Raw genomic sequence first — 23,062 nt, forward strand, 5'->3', positions numbered from 1 at the left:
GACAACATTCCATTAGAACTACTGACAGGCTTGGGAGAGCCAGTCCTGACAAAACTCTACCATCTGGTGAGCAAGATGTATGAGACAGGTGAAATTCCCTCAGACTTCAAGGAGAATATAATAATTCCAGTCCCAAAGAAAGCAGGAGTTGACAGATGTGAAAATTACCAAACTATCAGTTTAATAAGTCACAGCTGCAAAATACTAACATGAATTCTTCACAGATGAATGGAAAAACTGGTAGAAGCTGACCTCAGGGAAGATCAGTTTGGATTCTGTAGAAATGTTGGAACACGTGAGGCAATACTGACCCTAAAACTTATCTTAGAAGAAAGATTAAGAAAAGGAAACCTACATTTCCAGCATTTCTAGACTTGGAGAAAGCTTTTGACAGTGTTGACTGGAATACTCTCTGGGAGCAAAAGGCTATTTACAATTTGTACAGAAATCAGATGGCAGTTATAAGAGTTGAGGGACATGAAAGGGAAGCAGTTGTTGGGAAGGGAGTGAGACAGGGTTGTTGCCTCTCCCTGATGCTATTCAATCTGTATATTGAGCAAGCAGTAAAGGAAACAAAAGAAAAGTTTAGAGCAGGCATCAAAATCCATGGAGAAGAAATAAAAACTTTGAGGTTCGCCAATGACGTTGCAATTCTGTCAGAGACAGCAAAGGACTTGCAAGAGCAGTTGAACAGAATGGATTGTGTCTTGAAAGGAGGGTATAAGATGAACATCAGCAAAAGCAAAACGAGTATAATGGAATGTAGTCAAATTAAGTCGGGTGATGCTGAGGGAATTAGATTAGGAAATGAGACACTTAAAGTAGTAAAGGAGTTTCACAATTTGGGGAGCAAAATAACCAATGATGGTCAAAGTAGAGAGGATATAAAATGTAGGCTGGCAATGGCAAAGAAAGCATTTCTGAAGACGAGAAATTTGTTAATATCGAGTATTGATTTAAGTGTCAGGAAGTCGTTTCTCAAAGTATTTGTATGGAGTGTAGCCATGTATGGAAGTGAAACATGGACGATAAATAGTTTAGACAAGAAGAGAATAGAAGCTTTCGAAATGTGGTGCTACAGAAGAATGCTGAAAATTAGGTGGGTAGATCACATAACTAATGAGGAGGTATTGAATTGAATTGGGGAGAAGTGGAGTTTGTGCCACATCTTGACTCGAAGAAGGGATCGGTTGGTAGGACATGTTATGAGGCATCAAGGGATCACCAATTTAGTACTGGAGGGCAGCGTGGAGGGTAAAAATTGTAGAGGGAGACCTAGAGATGAATACACTAAGGAGATTCGGAAGGATGTAGGCTGCAGTAGGTACTGGGAGATGACGAAGCTTGCACAGGATAGAGTAGCGTGGAGAACTGCATCAAACCAGTCTCAGGACTGAAGACCACAACAATAACAACTTGCTGGGTCTATATTCTTGAGCTTCTTCTTTAATTTTCGTATAAAACATTTTGCTCTCATTCCTTTGGTAGTGCTCTTCTATCTCCTCTGTCTTTCTCCTTATGGATTCCCTTTTTTTCTCCTACACGTTCTGCTTCTATTCTCTTTTCATGTATAATGCCTGATTTGATCTTTTATTTTGCTGCAAACATATTAGTCTTGCTTCCTTTCTCTGTTTCACTTCCTGTCTGCATTCATCATCATATCGGTCTTCATTTTTACGTCTGTTTTTTTCCCCCAATCTTTCATGTGTTGCTGTCAGAATAGCATTTCTAATTGAGTTCCATTCTTCTGCTATATGCTCTTCACCATCTTTTGTTTGTAACTCCTATCTCAATCTGTTCTGATGTTCTTGAACAGCAGACCTATCTTTCAGTTATTCTATATTCCATTTATTTACTTTGGTACTATTTCCTTTGGCAGCCATAGCAAGTCTGTGCCTCATTTTGGCTCCTACTAAACAGTGGTCAGAATCATAGTTAGCTCCTTGGAAAGTTGCACATCTTACATATTAGATGCCCACCTCTTTGATTCCAGTACATGGTCTATTTGATTTGCTTCATTTGATCCTGATATTTTTGAGGTCCCTTTGTAGATATTTTTCCTTCGGAGCAAGTACTTACTGCCTTTAGTTTGTTTGCAGAAGCAAACTAGGCTACCCCCATACCAATATTACTTGTTTCATTGTGCAGAGTTTCCTTCCCGAACACACTTCTGAAAGCCTCTTCTTTGCCAAGTTTGGCATTATAGTCACCAAGGATGATTTTGGAGTAATATCTATTACAAACCTCCTGTAGCTGATTATAGAAATCATCTCAATGTCTTCATCTGATTCTTCTCTTGGTGCATATACATTCACAAAGGTCACATTGTGTAATCTGCCTTTGGTACACAGAGTAAATATCCTTTTGTTATGTGGAGTGAAAGCAGTAACAGATCTATGCATTTCTTTGGAGCATACAGACCAAACTCCATGCTCCCCTTGTCTTTTGTCTTTTCCTTAATAATATAGTGGGAATTTATGCTTATGAATCTCACACCTTCCCTTCAACCTGATTTCCTGAAGTGCACTAATTCCCATTCCATACCTTTGTCTCTCTTCCACAGTACATTCCAAATTTAAGCACTGGTATATGTGTATTCCTGTTCCTTGGTGCAATTTGCTTCACAAGGGCAGTCTGACACTCCCTGTTAAACTATTCATGATGATAAGCTTTTTACAAGGCAGGGTGTGAGACATACTTCATCTGGCTCCTCTGTTGGTGCTAGTCAAGCTTGGGTGAACCCTGCCAGCAGCTATGCTATCGCTGACATAGGCCCCAGCTTCTTCAGAGTTAGCAAGCCTTCTGCCTAGCATATAAGATGCCTCAAACAAGATGGTATCCAGTGGGGAGCATATTTAAAGTTATCAGTGCATGAATTTCTCTCCTGTGCCAACCTCTGCATCTCAGAGTAGAACTTGTGACCTAAATACTCAATTATTATCTGCTGGATGTATTCCAATTTCTGTCTACCTCCACAGTTTTTTCCCTCTACAGCTCCTTCTGGTATAATGGAAGTCAGTTCCTGATGTCTTAACAGATGTCCTATCATCCTGCCCCTTCTCCTAGTCAGTGTTTTCCACATATTCCTTTCCAATTCTGCACAGAACTACCTCATTCCTTACATTATGAGTCCACCAAATTTTCAACATTTGTCTGTATCACCACATCTTAAATGCTTCAATTATCTTCTGTTCTGTTTTTCCCAGAGTCCATGTTTCACTACCACACAATGCTGTGCTCCAAACGTATATTCTCAGAAATTTCTTCCTCAAATTAAGGCTTATGTTTGATACTAGTAGACATCTCTTGGCCAGGAATGTCCTTTTTGCTAGTGCTAGTCTGATTTTGATGTACTCCTTGCTCCATTCATCACTGGTTATTTTGCTTCCTAGATATCAGAAATCCTTAACTTCATCTACTTCATGACCATCAATCCTGATATTAAGTTCCTCACTGTTCTCATTTCTTGTCTTTCTTTAATTTACTCTCAATCCATATTCTGTACTCATTAGATTGTACATTCCATTCAGCAGATCATTTAATTGTTCTTCACTTTCACTGAGGATAGCAATGTCATCAGTGAATCATATCATTGATACCATTTCACCTTGAATGTTAATTCCACTCATGAACCTTTCTTTTATTTCTGTCATTACTTCTTCCATGTACAGATTGAACAGTAAGCAAAAGACTAATACACCCTTTTTGATCCAAGCATTTAGTTCTCGGTTGTCCACTCTAATTATTTCCTCTTGGTTCTTGTACATATTGTATACGAGGTGCGGCTAGAAAAAAACTGGACTGATGCTGGAAAAAACATTTATTTACAATTATTTACAATTTCATGTTATCTCCTTCAATGTACTCTCCTCCTCAGTCTCTACACCGCTCCATACGAATTTTCCACTGTTCATAGCAATGCTGCAGATCATTTTCGGTAAGTCCATACATTACTTCCGTCGCTTTTTCTTTTACTGCTTCAACAGTCTCAAATCTAGTTCCTTTCAAAGCTGACTTGACTTTAGGGAAAAGAAAAAAGTCACAGCGGGCCAAATCAGGTGAGTAGGGTGGATGATCTAAGATGGGAATGTTGTGTTTTGCCAAAAACGTCTTCACTGACAATGCACTGTGAGCTGGGGCATTGTCTTGGTGAAGGATCCATGACTTTTTTCTCCACAAATCGTTCCGTTTTCTCCGTACTCGCTCACGTAGGGTAGCCAGGATGCTAATGTAGTAATGCTGTTTCACTGTTTGTCCCTCTGGTACCCAATCAATGTGCACAATCCATTTGATGTCAAAAAAAACAATCATCATTGCCTTGAATTTCGATTTTGACATTCGTGCTTTTTTTTGTCGTGGAGAACCAGGAGTTTTCCAATGCATCAATTGGCGTTTAGTTTCGGAGATGAAAAAGCTTGCACAGGATAGAGTAGCATGGAGAGCTGCATCAAACCAGTCTCAGGACTGAAGACCACAACAACAACAAGTAAAAAACCACGATTCATCGCAAGTAATAACATTTTGTAAGAAGGTGGGATCACTTTCAATGTTTTCCAGGATGTCAGAACAAATCATTCTTCGGCGTTCCTTCTGTTCAATTGTGAGACACTTTGGAACCATTTTTGAACACACTTTGTTCATGTTGAAACTTTCATGAAGAATCTGCCTAACACTTTCCTTGTCAACTCCTGTTAACTCAGACACTGCTCTGATTGTTAAACGGCGATCTTGTCGAACAAGTTTACCAATTTTTTAAATGTTTGCATCAGTTTTTGCTGACAATGGTCTGCCAGTGCGAGTGTCATCACTGGTGTCTTCGCGGCCATCTTTAAATCGTTTAAACCACTCAAACACTTGCGTTCGTGATAAACAATCATCGCCGTACACTTGTTGTAACATTACAAACGTTTCACTTGCAGATTTTCCTAGTTTGAAACAAAATTTGATGTTAACACGCTGTTCTTTCTGTACACTCAACATTTTCCGATGCACAGACAAAACGTCAACTACTTAAAACAGACGCCACGGGCAGACTGAGTGCAGGAGGCAGATGAAACTCGAGCAGTAGGCGGAGCGAGAGTCACGTGACAGACCACGCGACTTTCATCCTTATTGCATTCGTTTTATTGTTTCACTAGTACTAGTCTGGTTTTTTTCTAGCCACACCTCGTATTACCTGTCTCTCCTATACTACCCCTATTTTTCTCAGAATTCTGAACATCTCGTACCATTTTACATTGTCGAACGCTTTTCTATGTTGACATATCCTATGAATGTGTCTTGATTTTTCTTTAGTCTTGCTTCCATTATCAACTGCAATGTCAGAATTGCCTCCCTGGTGCCTATACCTTTCCTAAAGCCAAACTGATTGTCATCTATCACATCTTCAATTTTCCTTTCCATTCTTCTGTATATTATTGCTGTGAGCAGCTTGGATGCATCTGCTGTTAAGCTGATTGTGCAATAATTCGTGCACTTGCCAGCTCTTGCAGTCTTTGGAATTGTGTGAATGATATTTTTCTGAAAGTCAGACAGTATATTGCTGGACTCATATACATTCTACACAGCAGTGTGAATAGTCGTTTCATTGCCACTATCACATCACACAAATCTTCCCCCTCTTGGAAGCCTTCAATGTACTCTTTCCACCTATCTGATCTCTCCTCTGCATTTAACAGTGGAATTCTGGTTGCACTCTTAATGTTACCACCCTTGCTTTTAATTTCATCAAAGGTTGTTTTGTCTTTCCTATATGATGAGTCAGTCCTTCCAACAATCATTTCTTTTTCTATTTCTTCACATTTTTCATGCAGCCATTTCATCTTAGCTTCCCTGCACTTCCTGTTAATTTCATTCTTCAGCGACTTGTGTTTCTGTATTCCTGAATTCCCCTGAACTTTTTTTTACTTCCTTCTTTCATCAATCAGCTGAAGTATTTCCTCTGTTACCCGTGGTTTCTTGGCAATTACCTTCTTTGTAACTGTGTTTTTCTTTCCAGCTTTTGTGATTGCCCTTTTTAGAGTTGTCCATTCCTCTTCAACTGTACTGCCTACTGGACTATTTTTTATTGCTGTATCTATGGCCTTAGTGAACTTCAAGAGTATCTTGTCATTCCTTAGTACTTCCATATCTCAATTCTTTGCATATTGATTCTTCCTGAGTAATTTCTTACACTTCAACCTACTCTTCATCACTACTACATTGTAATCTGAGTCTATATCTGCTCTTGGGTATGCCTTACAATCCAGAATCTGATTTCAGAATCTCTGTCTGACTGTGATGTAATCTAACTGAAGTCTTCCCATGTCACCTGGCCTCTTCCATGTATACCTCCTCCTCTTGTGATTTTACAGAGTATTCGCTATTACTAGATGAAATGTATTATAGAACTCAATTAGTCTTTCTCCTCTCTCATTCCTTGTCCCAAGTCCATATTCTCCTGGAACCTTTTGTTCTACTCCTTACCCTACAACTGCATTCCAGTCCCTCATGACTATTAGATTTTCATCTCCCTTTATGTATTGTATTACCCTTTCAGTATTCTCATATACTTTCTCTCTTTCATCATGTTCAGCTTGTGCATGTATACCTGAACTATTGTTGTCAGTGTTGGTTTGCTGGTTGATTCTGATAAGAATAACCCTATCACTGAGCTATTCACAACAACACACTCTCTGTTCTACCTTTCTATTCATAACAAATCCTACTCCTGTTATATCATTTTCTGCTGCTGTTGATATTACCCTAAACTCATCTGACCAGAAATCCTTGTCTTCTTTCCATTTCACTTCACTGACGCCTACTATATCTAGATTGAGCCTTTGTGTTTCCCATTTCAGATTTTCTAGCTTCCATACCACACTCAAGCTTCTGACATTCCATGCCTCGACTCATAGAATGTTATTGTTTCGTTGATTATTCAATCTTTTTCTCATGGTCAACACCCCCTTAGCAGTCCCCTCTCAGAGATCCAAATGGTGGACTATTCCAGAATCTTTTGCCAATGGAGAGATCATCATGACACTTTTTCAGTTACAGGCCACATGTCCTGTGGATACATGTTATGTCTCTTTAATGCAGTGGTTTCCATTGCCTTCTGCATCATCCTGCTATTGATCATTACTGATTCTTCCGCCTTTAGGGGCAGTTTCCCACCCTAAAGGCAAGAGAGTGCCCTGCACCACTGTCCACTCCTCCACCCTCTTTGACAAGGCTGTTGGCAGAATGAGGATGACTTCTTATGCCAGAAGTCTTCGGTTGCTAATGCTGATTATTAATCGCAATTTAAGCAGTGGTGGGTTTCAAACCCAGGACTGAGAATGGTTGGATTCTGAATCAAAGACACTGTCCCTAGACCATGGGTACACTAAATCTTATAATAATATTTTTCAGGTCTGTATTCTTTTTTTGTGAACAGACAGTTTGTTCATCAGCATAATCACAGAAAATTTGACAATGATTTCATTATTTTCTGTTGTATTTCTGTAATCTTTAACACATTATTACTCATTACTGCACAGTTTTCTACCGATTGCTGAACTCAGGAGTCCCTTCATTGATGCAATGTAAGTTCACAAATGTGGGAAGAGGAAAAAGGAACCTCTACAAACTACATGTATGCCACACTGACTAATAACAGTAATTACCCTGCTTACCTCTACTTACATTGTATTATTTAGGGGAATGTACTGTTCAGGATTCGTATTTGAAGTTGCTGTACATCAATATAGCGGGGCTTACAAAAAATAGAGCTTTAATTTTGCACTTACACTAATGAGGTTCAGTTTATATACCAGTGGATTCCTCACACATACATATAATGAAATAGATATGGAGGGTAGGGTTTTTATTTAAAATAGTAAACCTTATTTTACTAGCTAGAGTATCACCCACAGCAACTGAATTTGAATTAATTATTAACTGCATACACCATTCATTGTAAATGTGCTAACATGTCAATTCAAAAATGTAAAACCCAAAGAAAATGTGTCAACATAATGTATAGGAAATGAATGTACTTCTTGGTTTTGAGTAATATATATTTTATTGTTTCTTCATCATGTTACACAGAAAATTTCATCAGGAGTGGAAAAAATTGCTTTATGTTCACAGCTGTACAGGGAAGTTCTGGCTCAGTACGATGTACCAAAAGCTGCTCCCGTACTCACCAGACTCCACACACCGCAGCCTGGTCCGCATCCAGAAAATGAGACATATGACTGGTGATAAAAGTTCTGATAAAACACCATTTCATCTGCTTGTCAAATGCATTTTAAGAGCTGCAAGAACTGAAGGTCATTATTTTAATTTTGACATAGGTAAGAAATAATACCTTCTCAGTTTATAAAGAATTCTACAATGGTTTGTGTGTGAATAACTGGTATGCTAGCAATCTATTATGTGAGATCATAAAATCACTGCATTGCAGTTGGGTGAAAACATCTTCCAATATTTCAACAAAAACTTAATGTTGATGGTTTATTGTACTGTTTACTCATTGATGGCTCCGTCATAACCAGCATTATTCTACTTGTATTAAGGGAAGCATCTTGTATCAGTGAAAGCCATTTTTTAAGAAAACAAGAAAAATGAAGCAAAAGTAATAAGAACAAAAAGTGTTTTATGTTAGTAACAAAAATTGTTGTATATGTAAAGAAAGTTTATTATACTATATTAGAATAAGTTAACAAAATCCTACAAGGAATAAAGTGGACGTAAGCAGCTGAATACTATTACTGAATTTACTTTTGTAAAAAGTAATTCATGTACTATTAATAAGAATGTTTGAAACATTGTTTTTAAGCTCAGATGCCAAATATTGGAGAATGCTTCTGAAGAACACCAGTTTAATATAAATAAATACAAAGTGCATAATATTATTTACTTTAACTGATGAATTTCTAAAAATTGTTGAATGATGTTTTATAATTACCAACTAACACAATATTTTTATGCTAATGAACTCTGTTAAGGACATGAACTTCTTAAATCAAATGATTCAGTAAGTCAGAATTTGGATTTGATACATAATTCACAGTATTTGTAACAGAATTTTTTTTCGTTAATCCAGTCACAAATTTTCAAGACAAGTATGCCTATTTCAATTGAGTAAAATTATAGTTGTAGTTTACGCGATACATGTTATATTACTGTACATAGTTACAGGTCTTATGGTTTTATAATGTACCATACCATAGGTATACAGACATTAAAATATTAAAATTTTGCCACACCAAAGTGAGGTATGTACCAAATCACACAAATCAGTTTTTGATACATGGTTTGCAAAATTCTATGATGGCTGTTCTCTTGATCTATTTAAATCACAGTGAATTGGCACACAGACTAATGTAACTAAAATATAACAATGTATTATATGAATTAATGTAAGTAGTACTGATGTAGGGATCAACTGGTAGAAGAAAAAATAACTAATGGATAAATGGATAAGTGTCATCACTGGTAAAGAACTGTAGTCAAGCATTTGGAGCAGTGTTAAATGTGAGGAGCTTTTGCTGTTCAAGTGACAATCTTTTGTCAGGTAGGCACAACTATATTCTGTAATTATAAATGTAAAACAAAACTGTAGCTGGACCACTGTGCCCAATGAAAAATGTATTTCATGTGGAACACTGATGTTAATTGTACTGGTACTGAATAGTAGAAAGATCCTCTGGGAATGTATGGGTATGTACATATAGTTATGTGTTTAGAAAAAAGTTACTGTATGTGGGATGCTGTTAATATAATTATTTTATCCAATGCATGTACAAATTTATTGCTCTATCTGTGTTATTTGACCAACTCAATCACTTATATGTACAGTTAGGAAGTAGAAGGTGATTATTACATGTTCATTTACACCTCTTGTATTTTGAGATGAAAGCCTAAATTGTCCTAAGTTGTCCACATACACTACATAATTTTAATTTTAAGAGAGAAGTTGGAGAATTGTTACTGGAGTGTGATTGTTTGCAGGGCCTTCTTCTTGATAAAAAACTGAAACATATTTTTAGAGGAAAATATGTTTTTCTCCAAAATCTTTTGTCTAGTTTAGTAAACCTTCTGAATTCAAATAAGATAATTTTTATTCTTAATCAACAGCTAAAAGATGAAATCTGTGATCAAATTGCATCAATCTTGCTACCTGATCTCCACACAAAGATGTCAAGGAATTACAACTTGTTTAGGAAAAGAGATTTTGGGTGGAAGTAAGGTACACACAATAGTGACACAAAATCTGTTCCATGGTCATTGAACTTTAGTCAAGGTATATTTTTTTCAGTATTTTTGAAAAATATAACAAAAGTTCTTAAACTGACTCCATAGGTTTTCAGCTATATTAAATAAAATGCAGGGATGTAGTTTGGATGTTCATTTAATTTCTGTGTGTCGTGTTGGATTTATGTTTAATACAAACTGAGAATAAAATTAAAATTAACACAAATGTTTTCATAAAAGGTTTCCATTTTTTTGTTACGAGTCTAGATTATAGCTTCCACTGTACTTCTTAGTGTACTGCAAATAAGATGAAGTCATGCAGACTGCAGTGTATACCGTATGAGATATCTGATCTGTCTTTAAAATAGTATTAATTTTTTTTGTTATTTACAGCCTAAGTACATTTTCTTTAAGCTTATTTTCCATAAACTGTTTTAGTTTCGTACTCCACTGCTGTAAGAGGCTACTGGTTATCAATTTTATTATTATCTGAGAAATATTTTACTGCAAATCCTGCTGTTTTATCAACAGGAAAATTTTAAACCTTTCTTGCTGTCTTTGTTATAGGTAAACTGTTATTCTCGACTGTTATTTTGTATTTTATTTAAGAATATCAACTCATTTTATAAGTAATGCTACCTTTCTTTTGTGTATCATAGTAAGAAAAATCATTTTTTAATCACTACATTGATTTTTATTTCATTTTGCATGGGTTACTGCTCATGCACACATGAAAAGCTGTTGAATAAAATCAAAATACCAAAAAAGGAAAGTAAACAGGAAAAGATTGAATGGTATGGGATAGGAATACATATGGTTAAATCACTCACACTCTGTGTGTGAAGGAAAAATAGGAAATTTGCGTGGAATGCTATAGAGTAATGCAATTAAAAATATTTGATTGAAGTTATAAGGATATATTGCTGGCAAGAAAGTAATTTCTCAAAATACACTTAGCATGTTACTGAAAAAACCAGCTTGAATCTCAGGAAGGTACAGAACAGTTGGAAATGATTTTTATGGTTTATCATGGTAGCAGAAATTTATGGAAGCAAGTTTTGATAGGTGTGTGCTTCATACACACAGTAGAACATTTCCATATCTGGTAATAAAATTTAATCCCTCACACCACAAGACCTCATGATATTTACAACTTGACTTGATAAGTCATTGGCTACAGTGCATAGTAACTCCTCACTCATGGCTTGTACTTTACTATTATCACAATCTTCCATCACCTTTTACATCTGAGAGTTGTTGTGAGTTGTATCTCCCTGTTTATGTTCTGTGCGCCATTCTTTGCATATTTTTAACATTAAGTATCACAGCTCAACATAACAACTGTAAAAGTCATCAATGTGTCCTATTATGGCCAGTGCTATTACTTTAAAATACTAAGTCTAAATCAACTTTAATGAATTTTGAAGGTATGCAGTTCCATTTCTTCTTTCAAGATTATGGAAGTGTTGATATTCCCAATACAAAATCCACTGTCTCTATAGTAAAGGCCAGATTGCACAAAAGAACATTTGATAACAGTACTTAGTTGAATCCAAGGGCAATACCTCCAAGCAACCACCATGACTAATGGTGGACCCATCAGTCCTAATGCCCTACAGACATTTGGTGAGAGGATAATAGTTTTATGTAAAATGTAGAGAAACAATTATTATGTGCTAATCAGAATTATGCAGTCATACCAGAAATGTGGTCATCCTGAATGAGACACACCTGTGATCACTGCCAGTTAGGATCAGATCTTAGTTTTTTCCATTTCTATAACTAGCAGATAGGGGACATCAAGTTGACCATTAAGTCACATTCCTCTTGAGTGGAAGAGACTAGGAATTAATATTACTATATGATGTTTTATTTCTCCAGTAGCTGTACTACATGAGATGGTCACAATTATTTCCTCCTCTCTAACTAATGAAATCTTACAGTTTCCTATGACTTTGGTCTCTCCTGAAGCCTTTTACCAATTCTGCATTTTTCCTTTTTCTCTTTCTGTCAAAGGACTTGTCAAAGTCCTGGTCTCCAGTGTACATAAACATCTTATATCTTGAACAGATTGTAAATGCGATTAGTCATAAGTTCATAAGATCCCTTGTTAAAGACTGGAACGTAGTCTGTCAGAATTAAAGTAAGGACTGTCTGAGATTTATTAAATCTCTGTTCAGAAACTTTTTATGTATAATTCTTTTGTAAACTCTGTGGAAGCATGGAATAGAAAAATTTCTACAGATGAAAAAGCAAATTTCCTAACAGCTGATTTCAAGGTCGTCAGTATGATACAACCTATCACCTACAAGTCACCAGCGATACTAAACCATGATTAAGAAGATTACTTTGTTAAAAGGACTCAAAGTATTAAGAAAAAGTGTAGTTTGTGTCTATTTAGACATACTGGCAGAATTGTAACTAATGATGTTACTGTACTGGGACCAATTTCCCTCTTGTAAAAGTTCAGAAAACATTTTTCTAATGTTAGAGAATGGTGATACTGTTAATTCACAAGTAAGAACAATGTTCTGTTAATTTAACTCACACTGTACTTCAAGGATCCATATGTAGTCACAGCTTTCTTCCTTTGATAGCTGGAGACTTGCCATACCTAGTTTGATATGCCATTTACAATCTAAATTTGCTGTAAACTAATGCTAGGAATGGTGAAAGCTGTCACCACATCTATTATATGTAAAATAATTATCTACCATGAATCTTTGTTTATTATCTTCTTTGCTTATCAGGTGGGAGCCAAGAATTAGTAGATTATGGGGATTAAAAACTGTATACAAATTAACCCATGTAAGTCATACAACCAAGGATTGCATTTAGCTGGTGGGATCAGATCAGATCTCAGCCACCTCTATGAGTTAGAAACCAACCATTTGTCTACTGCATGTACCTGCTGCAGTTGGGGTATTAAGTTAAGAAACCAGCTGTCTATTAATAAAAGTAATAACGAGGAAATTCATCATCATCAGTAAACACTTCCGGGCTAAGTTGCCATGGTCGATCTGTAGAACTTCTTCTCCCTGAGAACATTGTTTCAGCCACATATGCCATACTAAACTGAAACTTAAGTGATAAATAACTAGAATAGTTTCTTAAAGTAAAGCAGTAAATTTTAATTTCATAGGTGTATAGTGATCAGTTAAATAGTGGCAGCTGGTGATCATGTGCTAAGGTATTACAGCACACTGTAAATATCACACTAAAATTATGCTATTTCTCTTTGAATCTAAGCTGTAATTCACACTAAAATCACACCATTCTTCTTAAAATGGTCAGGAGCATATTTTGTAACTCTCTCTCCAAGATAACTAAATACCAGAGTGTCAAGTGCTGAATTGGTTCCAGTCATACTATGATCCACTCAGAGAATGAACACAGAGGTCTGTCTTTGACTGTGTATGTTTCCATATGACGTCATCCTTGCAGCACCATTTCAGTAGAGTTCTTCTGTGGGGCGCTGTTGGTTCACTGAAGGAGTGCCTTATGGAGTATTTTTTCTTTAAAAGTGCACATGAAGTATTGTACAGGCAACATGGCAAATTCTGTAGCTGGTCTGCTAAAGAGGTCCTTTCCAGTACATCTTTGGTGGAAAAAGTAAGATTTGAAAAGTTAATCAGGCCTACTCCAAATTTAAATCTATTTCAAAAGGCTATAGGGTAAAAAAGCAAGTATATGAGGAAACTTAAAATGAATGTTTAATATTTGGAATGCACTTTTTTGCTTTCAATGTTTTTGATCTGAGAACAGTGATGTGTGGGGACAGGGGAAGTGAAAGATTTAGGGTGTATTAATTCATTAATAAGAAACATAGTGGGAATTATAAACATATAAACAACATATCTGATCCTAATGCATTAAATAAAGCTAATAAAGCAACAGTATTAAGTTGTGCCTGTCTTGACAACATAGTGAAACACAATCAGCAAGTAGAAAAGAAAACAGGTTGTGGTCTGTAGAGTTATTGACTGTATAAAATTCTATGGTACTTTCGAACTGGCATTGAGAGGGCCCAATGACACAGAAACATAAAAAAAATGCAGGTGTATTTTTGTGTTTGATAGACTTAATTTATGATATAGACAGAGCAGAGAAAGAGCATGTAGATGATAATCAAGTTTGTAATGGGATTTCAAAATACCTCCAGAATGAGTTACTGTACTGTATTCTGGAATCTTGCCTTGAAGTTATTTCAGAAGAAATGAAGCAGACTGAATTTGCTGTTAAAATGGCAGATGAAACAGCAGATTTTCCCAAAAAGACACAGTATTATTGTTGTGCTATGAAAATAATAGTGTGCCATATAAAAGGTTATGGGATTTTTTCCATACTCAAGTGCATAGTGCAGGTGCTTTAACAACATATATTTTGAATTTTATAGATCTTTGTTCAAAGATACACCACACAAGATAATCACTGAAACATACAATTATGCAGCCGTAATGAGTGGTTGTGTAGGTGGCATACAGGTAAAATTTAAAATAGTGTATCCTGACACTCATTATGTGCATTGTTATGCTGCTTTACAAAATGAGTTAGCTAGTGTTCTTTTTAAATTTGTCAAATTTTTCAGACTTCTTTTCAAGGTTGCTGAATCAACGTGCTGCATTAGAGGCAACGGCAGCACAAAGGATTCCTAGTAGACCAGATGGAATTTTAAATCATGGACTGTAAATGTGATGTTTTTTTTTTTTTTTTTTTGTTTTTTTTTTTGTGGTTTTAGGGCGCAAAACTTCTATGGTCATTAGCGCCCAAAATGTGATGTATGGAAGTAAATTCTTGCTGCTGGAGTGTTTATCAGCACTTGAAAGATCACCTCCTGAAGAAACTTGTTGTCAAGCAGTTTGACTCTACCACAGTCTACAAGATGAAGAATGCCTCTTTTGGCTAGCATTCTTCCAAAAATAATGCCTCATGTGGATAGCATGTAGAGTCAGTTGCAGGCAAGACTTATCAATGCTGTAAAATTAAAAAGTTCAGAATCCTATTTCAAACAGATTATTAATAACATAAGATCCTCAATCAATGACAGTGATGTCACAGTCACAACAACAGCCACCTCTCAGAGCAAGACCCAGAAGATAAGTTTGTGCCAAAGTTCTGATACAAAAGAAGTCTGCAGTAGAATTAACTGGGAAGCCAATCATTGTTTCCAAGCCCTATATCATCTAGATGTTGCAGTGTTGTTGGATTCTTCCAAGTTTGAAGAATACTCAAAATGTTTCTCATAGAGAGAACTTAATGCAGCTGCCCGGGCTTGCACCATTTTGAAGAAACAAATGTTAAAGACAGAGCTCTTGGTATTGTACTAGTGACCAGACTTCAGGAATATTACTGGATCAGTATCACTACAACAATTCATTTTGAACAATAATCTCCAGGACACCTTTGCTCACATCACAAAACTTCTGAAAATATAGTGACTACAGCAATGACAACTGCTGAACCTGAAAGATATTTTTCATCCATGAAGAGGACCAAGACTTTTCTTGGGAATACTGTGTCAGAGCAATGACTTAATGCCCTTGCAGTGCTCCCCATTGAGAAGGATATGGTAACCAATGTTGAGGATTTCAACTCCAAAGTTATAGATAAATTTTGTAGCAGAAAACAGTGACATGTGGATTTCATTTTCCATCACTAAGTGAGGACTACCTTTTATTTTAATATATATCTGTGAATTTGCTTTTGCTTATTTTTGTAATATTGTAGCACATTGGTAAACTTTTGCATGAGTCGCTTCTTTATTTAAATACAAAAAATAGATAGATACTGGTATGTCTACATTAAATCATGATCCAGTGACATCATGCAATGCCCCAATCTTGTCTGAAAAGTCTAAGATTACAACTCTTGGCAGGTTTTGTGCATGTCAGTCACCTCCATTTGGGACAGCTTTGAGTATCTACAGGGAACTCAGATATTCACTGAAACTGAAATAAATTTTCTTGATGAGCTTGTGTGCAGCATCAAATTGTTTCCATTCATTAAAATGGAACCTAACTATCATTTAGGAATGAATTTGAAGAAGAAGAGTTTTGCTAATGGATGTGTGAGATTGAATGATAATTATCATCTGTTTTTTAATGTTTGATAGGGCCAGAAAATAAAATAAGTGTCAGCATCAGAAATGGTTTACCATAAATGCCAGATGCTACCTGTATGTGTTGCCTTCTGTCAATATAGTGACCATATAGAGTGAAACAAAAGTTAATCACTCTCTTATCTGTTGAGTTGTGGTGTAATTCTTCATTTTAAGTAAAAGTTGTAAAGACTTCCAGTTCTTCATCTTCAGAGAAAGTGGAGCTCACATGGCATCAAATCCAGACTGTAGGGGGAGTGATCCAGTGATCCAACAGCTGCCATTAGAACTGCTGAAGAAGTTGCCAACCTAATACACCAGGATGTGGTTAGACCTTTTTTTTTCAGCGGAATGACACTTGACAACAGAATGCCTCTTCACTTTTTCTTAATCTTTATAACTTTCTGGAGATAGAATATTTGAGAAGATGTGAATTATTTGAGCAGGTGGCCTTAACTTCCAGTGAATATCTGCAGAGCCTTGTGATAGCATGGTGTGACAGAAAGGCAGCAGACTTTCTTGCATGGAGGATAGGAAGGCCAGTGCAGCATTAAGACAAAGTTCTGTTTCCTTGGTGAGTATGTTGAAAAATATTTAATACATGTATGTAATGTCTGTATATAACCTTTCATATACACACTTTTTTAATTTCTGACTTCATCACAACTTGAAAAACATCAGCCATTTTTAAAAAAACTATTTTATTTGTTTAAATTTTTTTCAAATCTGTATCAATATTTCCGCTCAACATCTGATGCAAAAATATATTATTTCTGTGAAAGTATTCTATTTGCATATTTTTACCAATTTAAAACTCAATATTTGTTTGATAAATGTCCAGACTGGATTAAATTTGGATTTTTCTATTTTTCTCCTGGCTGTGTATTTCTAATGCTGAAGGAAATAGGTTGGTCACCTTACTACTTTCTGGAAATATTTAGATTTTAGTGTGCTATGTTGCAACTATTGGACAACCACTGCAAAATTAAAGCTGAAAAGTTCTTAAGTAGAATTACAATAAAGAAGAAGGTATTTATCAGTTGCAGTTTAATCTCTCTCATATTTTTTGTCATCTTTTGTTGGTAACGAGGTTGTTTGAAACTGCATTACTATTATTCCCAGCCACTAATCACAAAATACCTGATTTTCCACTAATGGCTATAAAATAATCATTACTCAATTCAAAGAGAGAATCACATTTTACAATTATAGGTTTGTCTGTGACTGTTATCTGTGTGCTGATTTGTTTTAACCTATTTAGTGCATTCACTGTGGACACCTCATTGGTAATACACAATCCCTTGATCTGCCCATCTAGAGTACCCATTCTCTTTTCATCTCCCAGTATGTGATTACTACTATAATGTGACATGACTGGTCTTTGGTAGTGGCAGACAAAATATATCTGATTTTCAGATCCAGATTAATTTTCTGGGCTGTGTTGTTAAATGTAATGAAAAATAAATTCAATTTATAAAGATTTTTCATTAATCACTATCTTTATTCTAATTTTCAGTCAATTTTACTACAACTTTATGACTGTAACAGACTTTTAAGCTTGGCTATCTTATGTCTAGCATAGAATATGATTGTTTTTTTCTCTTAATAGTTGCAAGATTTGTCATGTTATTTCATTCTTACATTACATGTAGATATTCTGCTACAAAGTTATTGGTTCCCCTGTATTTAAAAAATAAAAAAAAAGTCCTTTACTGTATGTACATGTTTCAGATCCTGTCTTACTGCTGCATTATATCATTTCTGTGTTGTGACTCGTTTGTGTATTTATCATTTATCATAAGAAATATCTGTTTATCTGTAAAGTAAAAATGATAATTAATTCAGTGTATAGTTCCTTGGTTGTAGGCACAGCTTTGTTACATAGTCTGCCTTATACATTCAGGAAAGTATGTCTACATAGTGCCTTTTCACTTATAACTAAATCACAATAGTGCAGAGATGACATGTGAGAAAATGAAATGGTTTTTTTTACCATATATAGAAATTAAATATGGGAAAAGGCAGACTACTTTATTTATGAAGAATTCATGTTTTAAATAATAGTACTATCTAAACTGTGTCACATATGAAATAGATTTTATGTTTCCTTGTTACTTACTTCTTAAGATCATGTTCTGTGATTGTTTATGCTGTGCTTAAATAAGTAGTCTGCTAAATCAGATTTCATTCATGATACATATCATTAGTGACAGAATGTGATTATTGAAATGCCTAATGTATTAAGTTATTGTTGTATTAGCAGTATATGGATCAAAGTAAAAAAATAGTGCAGTTACTTCTGTGTAATATGATGTACATCATTCTTCTGTGTGAGTATTAAAAACAAATATTTATTTTAGGAAAAAGCACATATTTACTTCTGATAGAGATCATAAATATTTTCTCGACACCCTCTGCGCTCATAGCTGTGAATATCTGAAATCATAGGATTCATTACTAAAATGTGAGTTTATTACAGAAAGTATCTCTTTTTATTTTCAGTTTTGTGTACAGTAACAAGTGATAGCTTAGCATTGTTAACAAACACACATGGTATTTTGAGATCCTGAAAGGCATGGATCAAGGCAATCACGTGGCTACAGTATTCCTTGATTTCTGAAAAGCTTTCCACATGGCACCACATCAACCATTACTAAACAAAGTTTGATTATTCTGGATATCAAACAAAATTTGGGACTAGATTCAGGATTTCTTGGTGGGGAGGACACAGCTTGTGATATTGGATTGAGAGTCATTGACAACAACGATGTAACTCCAAAAGTACCCAAAGGAAGTGTTTGAGACCCTTGTTCATACTGTATATTAATGACCTGTCAGATAGTATAAATAGTAACTGCAGACATTATTCGGATGATGATGATGCAGTTGTCTGTAATCAATGAGTCACAGTTGGAATTGCTAGATATGTACAAATAGCTGGGTGTAAAATTTGTAGGGATCTGAAATGTAGTTATCATATAGGTTCTGTTACAGGTAAGGCAGGTGGCAAACTTCAGTTCATTGGCAGGATACTGGGAAAATGCAGTCATTCTAGAAAAGAGACTGCTTATAAATCAATAGTGTATTCTGTTGTAGACTATTGCTGAAATATTTGGGACCTATACCAAATGGGATGAACAGGGGACACTAAATGTATACAAAAAATGAGGCAGAAATGGTCACAGTTTTGTTTGGCTCATTAGAGTGTGTCATGGAAATGCTGAAAAACCCGTATTGGCAGATGCTTGAAGATAGGTGCCTGGTATCCCATGAAAGTCTACTTATGAAGTATTGAGAACAAGGATTAAATGAAGAATCTAGAGATGTTCTTCATCTCCCTACTTGTCAGTCCTGTAAGGACTGTGAAGACAAGTTAGACTAATTAAAGCATACACAGAGGCATTTCATCAGTCATTCTTCTTGCATTCATTACACAGTTTCAATGAGAAGAAGCCCTATTATGTGGTAGGACTCGAGCAAAAATGTGACCTGAGTACAGAAACGCATTCACTTTCCCAGCACTGGGCTAGTTTACTCCTGTTTTTCATAGGGGTGGCAGCCTTATTTGCTGTCATCTGCTGAGCTGTGTGCTTTGTCCATTAGAAGCGACCAGCTCAATTATTTATGCACTGAGTTTCTTATTCGATATAGTCAGAGACTATTGACTTGTTGAATTATTGACCATACTGACATTTCAGCAGGTGACAGATGTGCAAGCTGCAACTTAAGTATATTGTTTGCGAGTAAGCTGCAGTTGTTGTGTGGCACCTCACGTACTTTGTGGTAGCCGCATGCACAGATGACATCATCTACTATTTCATATATTCATTGTATCCTAAACAGCAAACCCTACTTCATCTAAGCAATAACAATTAACTAGGTTTTTAATCAAATACTGGATGAAGAACTGATAGGCTAAGATTGTAAATTATGAGAGACCAATGGCCTGGTGCAGTGGGCTTATACTGTGCTGTTTTGCACGTGGTACAGCACTTACCATGCTGCCTGTCTTGCGACAATCTTTCTAGGCAAGCTGTTTAGACACATGTATCACATGCTGTTTGATTAAGTCACTCATGCTATAGGATTACAACAGTCCTCCCCCCCCCCCCCCCCCCCCTCCTTTGGAAAAATGTTCACTGTGAAGATGTCCACATCTTTATTGGTAGGTGATGACTGCTGGGTGACATGTCTGCACAGGAGAATATGGTCTGAAATCGGAAGGGCAGGCACAGGAGCGCCATTCCCTCCCCTGTGATAGGCCCTAAGGGAGCACTGGTGATGATGGTGCTGTATCCATCCCCATGTCTGGGCAGGCACTCGGTGATGGAGGCAGCAGAGAAGGCAGCAGCAGCAGCAGGGCTCCAGAGATGGAGGCTGCCTGGTGCTGACTACTCTGTCCAGTTGTGACAGCACCCAGAGTGAAGACAGTGCAGGAGCTGGAGGGAGCATGGAGCATTCTGTGGGAGCAGAGCTGGTCATAGTGTCATGACACCAAGGCATTGGAGGTGCTCACAATGCAGAGGTGGTGGCCTCAGTGGTAATGGAGGAGGAAGAGGAAGAGGAGGAGGAGGAGGAGGAGGAAATTAGTGTTTAATGTCCCATTGACAGTGATATCATTAGAGCTGGAGCACAAGCTTGGATCAGGGAAGGATGGAGAAGGAAAGTGGCCATGCCCTTTTGAAGGAACTGTCCTGTAAGGATGGCCGACCTCTGGTATCTACTTATGGCCATGGCCAAACCTGCTGGCCCAGACAGTGGAGCCTTGAAGGAAACACTGCAAGGTTGGTGCCGGGAGGTGGCTGGGCATCGACCGGAACATATGAAGCAGCACTGCTGGACTATGGTCACCAACCGGAGTGAACCTATATGACCTCGTGAACCTATTGAGGGCTTCCTTGGGAGAAGATTGAGTGATACATTTTTTTTTCATTGGGTTTTTTCAGTGTGTGGACCAGCCACTCTACCTCCCTATTGAATTGGTGAGTAAAGGGACCGGCTGTAATATGTTGGGTGCCACTCTTTGTACAAAAACATTCAAAATCTTGAGACATAAACTGTGGGCCACTGTCCAACACAAGCGTATATGGCAGTCCTTCTAAGGGAAAAATCTTTGATAGGGCTATGATCATTGTTGCCATGGATGTGGACAGACTTTGAACAAAATAATGAAATTTTTAGAATGCTTCAATTACTACAAGGCAAAAGGAGTTAAGGAACAGACCACAAAATTAACAAGAATACACTCCCAGTGGCACTGAGATGTGGGCCATAGGGGCTGCTTGATAGGTGACACTTTATGGACAAGCTATCACAACATGTGTGATCTCCTTGTTGACACCCGGCCAAAAAAACATGTGGCAGTGGGCCAGCAATTTTGTACAAGAAACATCCCAATGGTCCAGGTGGGGAAAACACATGATGTCCCATCGTAATGCAGACAGGATCACAACACTGGGTGCCAACTCTTCAGTTGCCAACAGTAACACACCATTGAGAACTAAGAGGCGGCGGTGGTGGAGAGCATAACAATTACACAAAGTATCTGATGCTTGGCCTGGTGGTTTATTCACCCAGCAGTGGTGGGCAGATTGAATGATGTGACATAACACAGGACTGGCTGTGACAGCTACTGAAATTTAAGAACTGGTAATTGGAAAGTACCCACAGTGTTTCGTGCTTCGATGTCTAAATTGAAACACAACAGATTATCCTGATCAAATGCTGGATTGGGGGAAATCAGCAATTGAGAAGTAGCATCTGCATTAGTTTGTTGTGCTGTGGACTGGAAATGAATCTCCTATTTATAGCATGACAATAAAAGAGTCCAGCATTGCAGGCAATGAGCCGGTTTGTCCAATAAAATGCAAAAGGACTGAAAGAGAAAGCAGAGGCTTATTACCAGCAATCAAAAGAAATTTGGGACCATAAAGGAAAATATGACATTTTTGAGTGCATACGCAGTAGTGAGGACTTCTTTTTCTATCTATAAGTATCACAGTAGCACCTGATTCACAGTTTTGGAAGTGTACACAATAGACTGTTCAGAACTACCCACATGTTTGTGCACAAGAACAACCCCCAAGACCTTGCTGGGAGGCATTTGTGGCCAAAACAAGATCTTGGTCTGGTTGGCAGATAATGGAGCAAGGTGCCAAGTATAATTTTGACCTTAGTAGGCAAAAAGCAAGGCAGATGACCAGTGAAAAGGAACATCTTTACATAAGAGAGTATGAAGTGGATGGGCCAGTGTGGACACACGAGGAAGAAATTTATGGTAGTACGCAATCTTTCTGAGTAAGGCTTGCAACTCTTTGACATTTGTATGATGCAGCAAAGCAGTAACGGTATCAACATGCTGGTGTAAGGGCTTGGTGGCAGCATTCAAGACTTCAGAACCAAGCTAGATGATAGATGGCTGAAAAATTATGACTTGTCCAAGTTATATTTCAGACTGGTGGTGTGTAGCATCATGAACAATACATGAAGCCTCCACAAATGTTCATGTGTTGAGCAACCTGAGACCACAATATCATGAAGGTAGTTCATACACACTGGTAAGGAGGCTGTGAGTTGCCCCAAAAGTTATTGGAAAATGGCAGGGATGGTAGCCATGCTGAATGACAGATTCTGGAGTTTATGTAACCCAAACAGGGTGTTCTCTATAAGGATACATTTGGAATCATCACCCAGAGGCAGTTGTAAGTAGGCTCCTGACAAGTCTATTTTGGAAAAATATTGACC

General features: G+C 37.0%; 1 protein-coding gene across 1 annotated transcript in view; it reads left to right on the forward strand.

The window, feature by feature from the left end:
- The window catches only part of LOC124795855 (major facilitator superfamily domain-containing protein 6), a 416,563-nt gene extending 405,884 nt beyond the window's left edge, over positions 1–10,679 (forward strand). Inside the window, exon 15 of the mRNA XM_047259937.1 lies at positions 8,113–10,679. Coding sequence (XP_047115893.1) covers positions 8,113–8,226 — 114 coding nt within the window. The 3' untranslated portion in view covers positions 8,227–10,679. The remainder of the gene's footprint in view (positions 1–8,112) is intronic.
- Positions 10,680–23,062: the final 12,383 nt, after the last annotated feature.

Source organism: Schistocerca piceifrons, chromosome 4, assembly GCF_021461385.2.
Source record: "Schistocerca piceifrons isolate TAMUIC-IGC-003096 chromosome 4, iqSchPice1.1, whole genome shotgun sequence".
Classification (NCBI taxonomy): Eukaryota; Metazoa; Arthropoda; class Insecta; order Orthoptera; family Acrididae; genus Schistocerca; species Schistocerca piceifrons.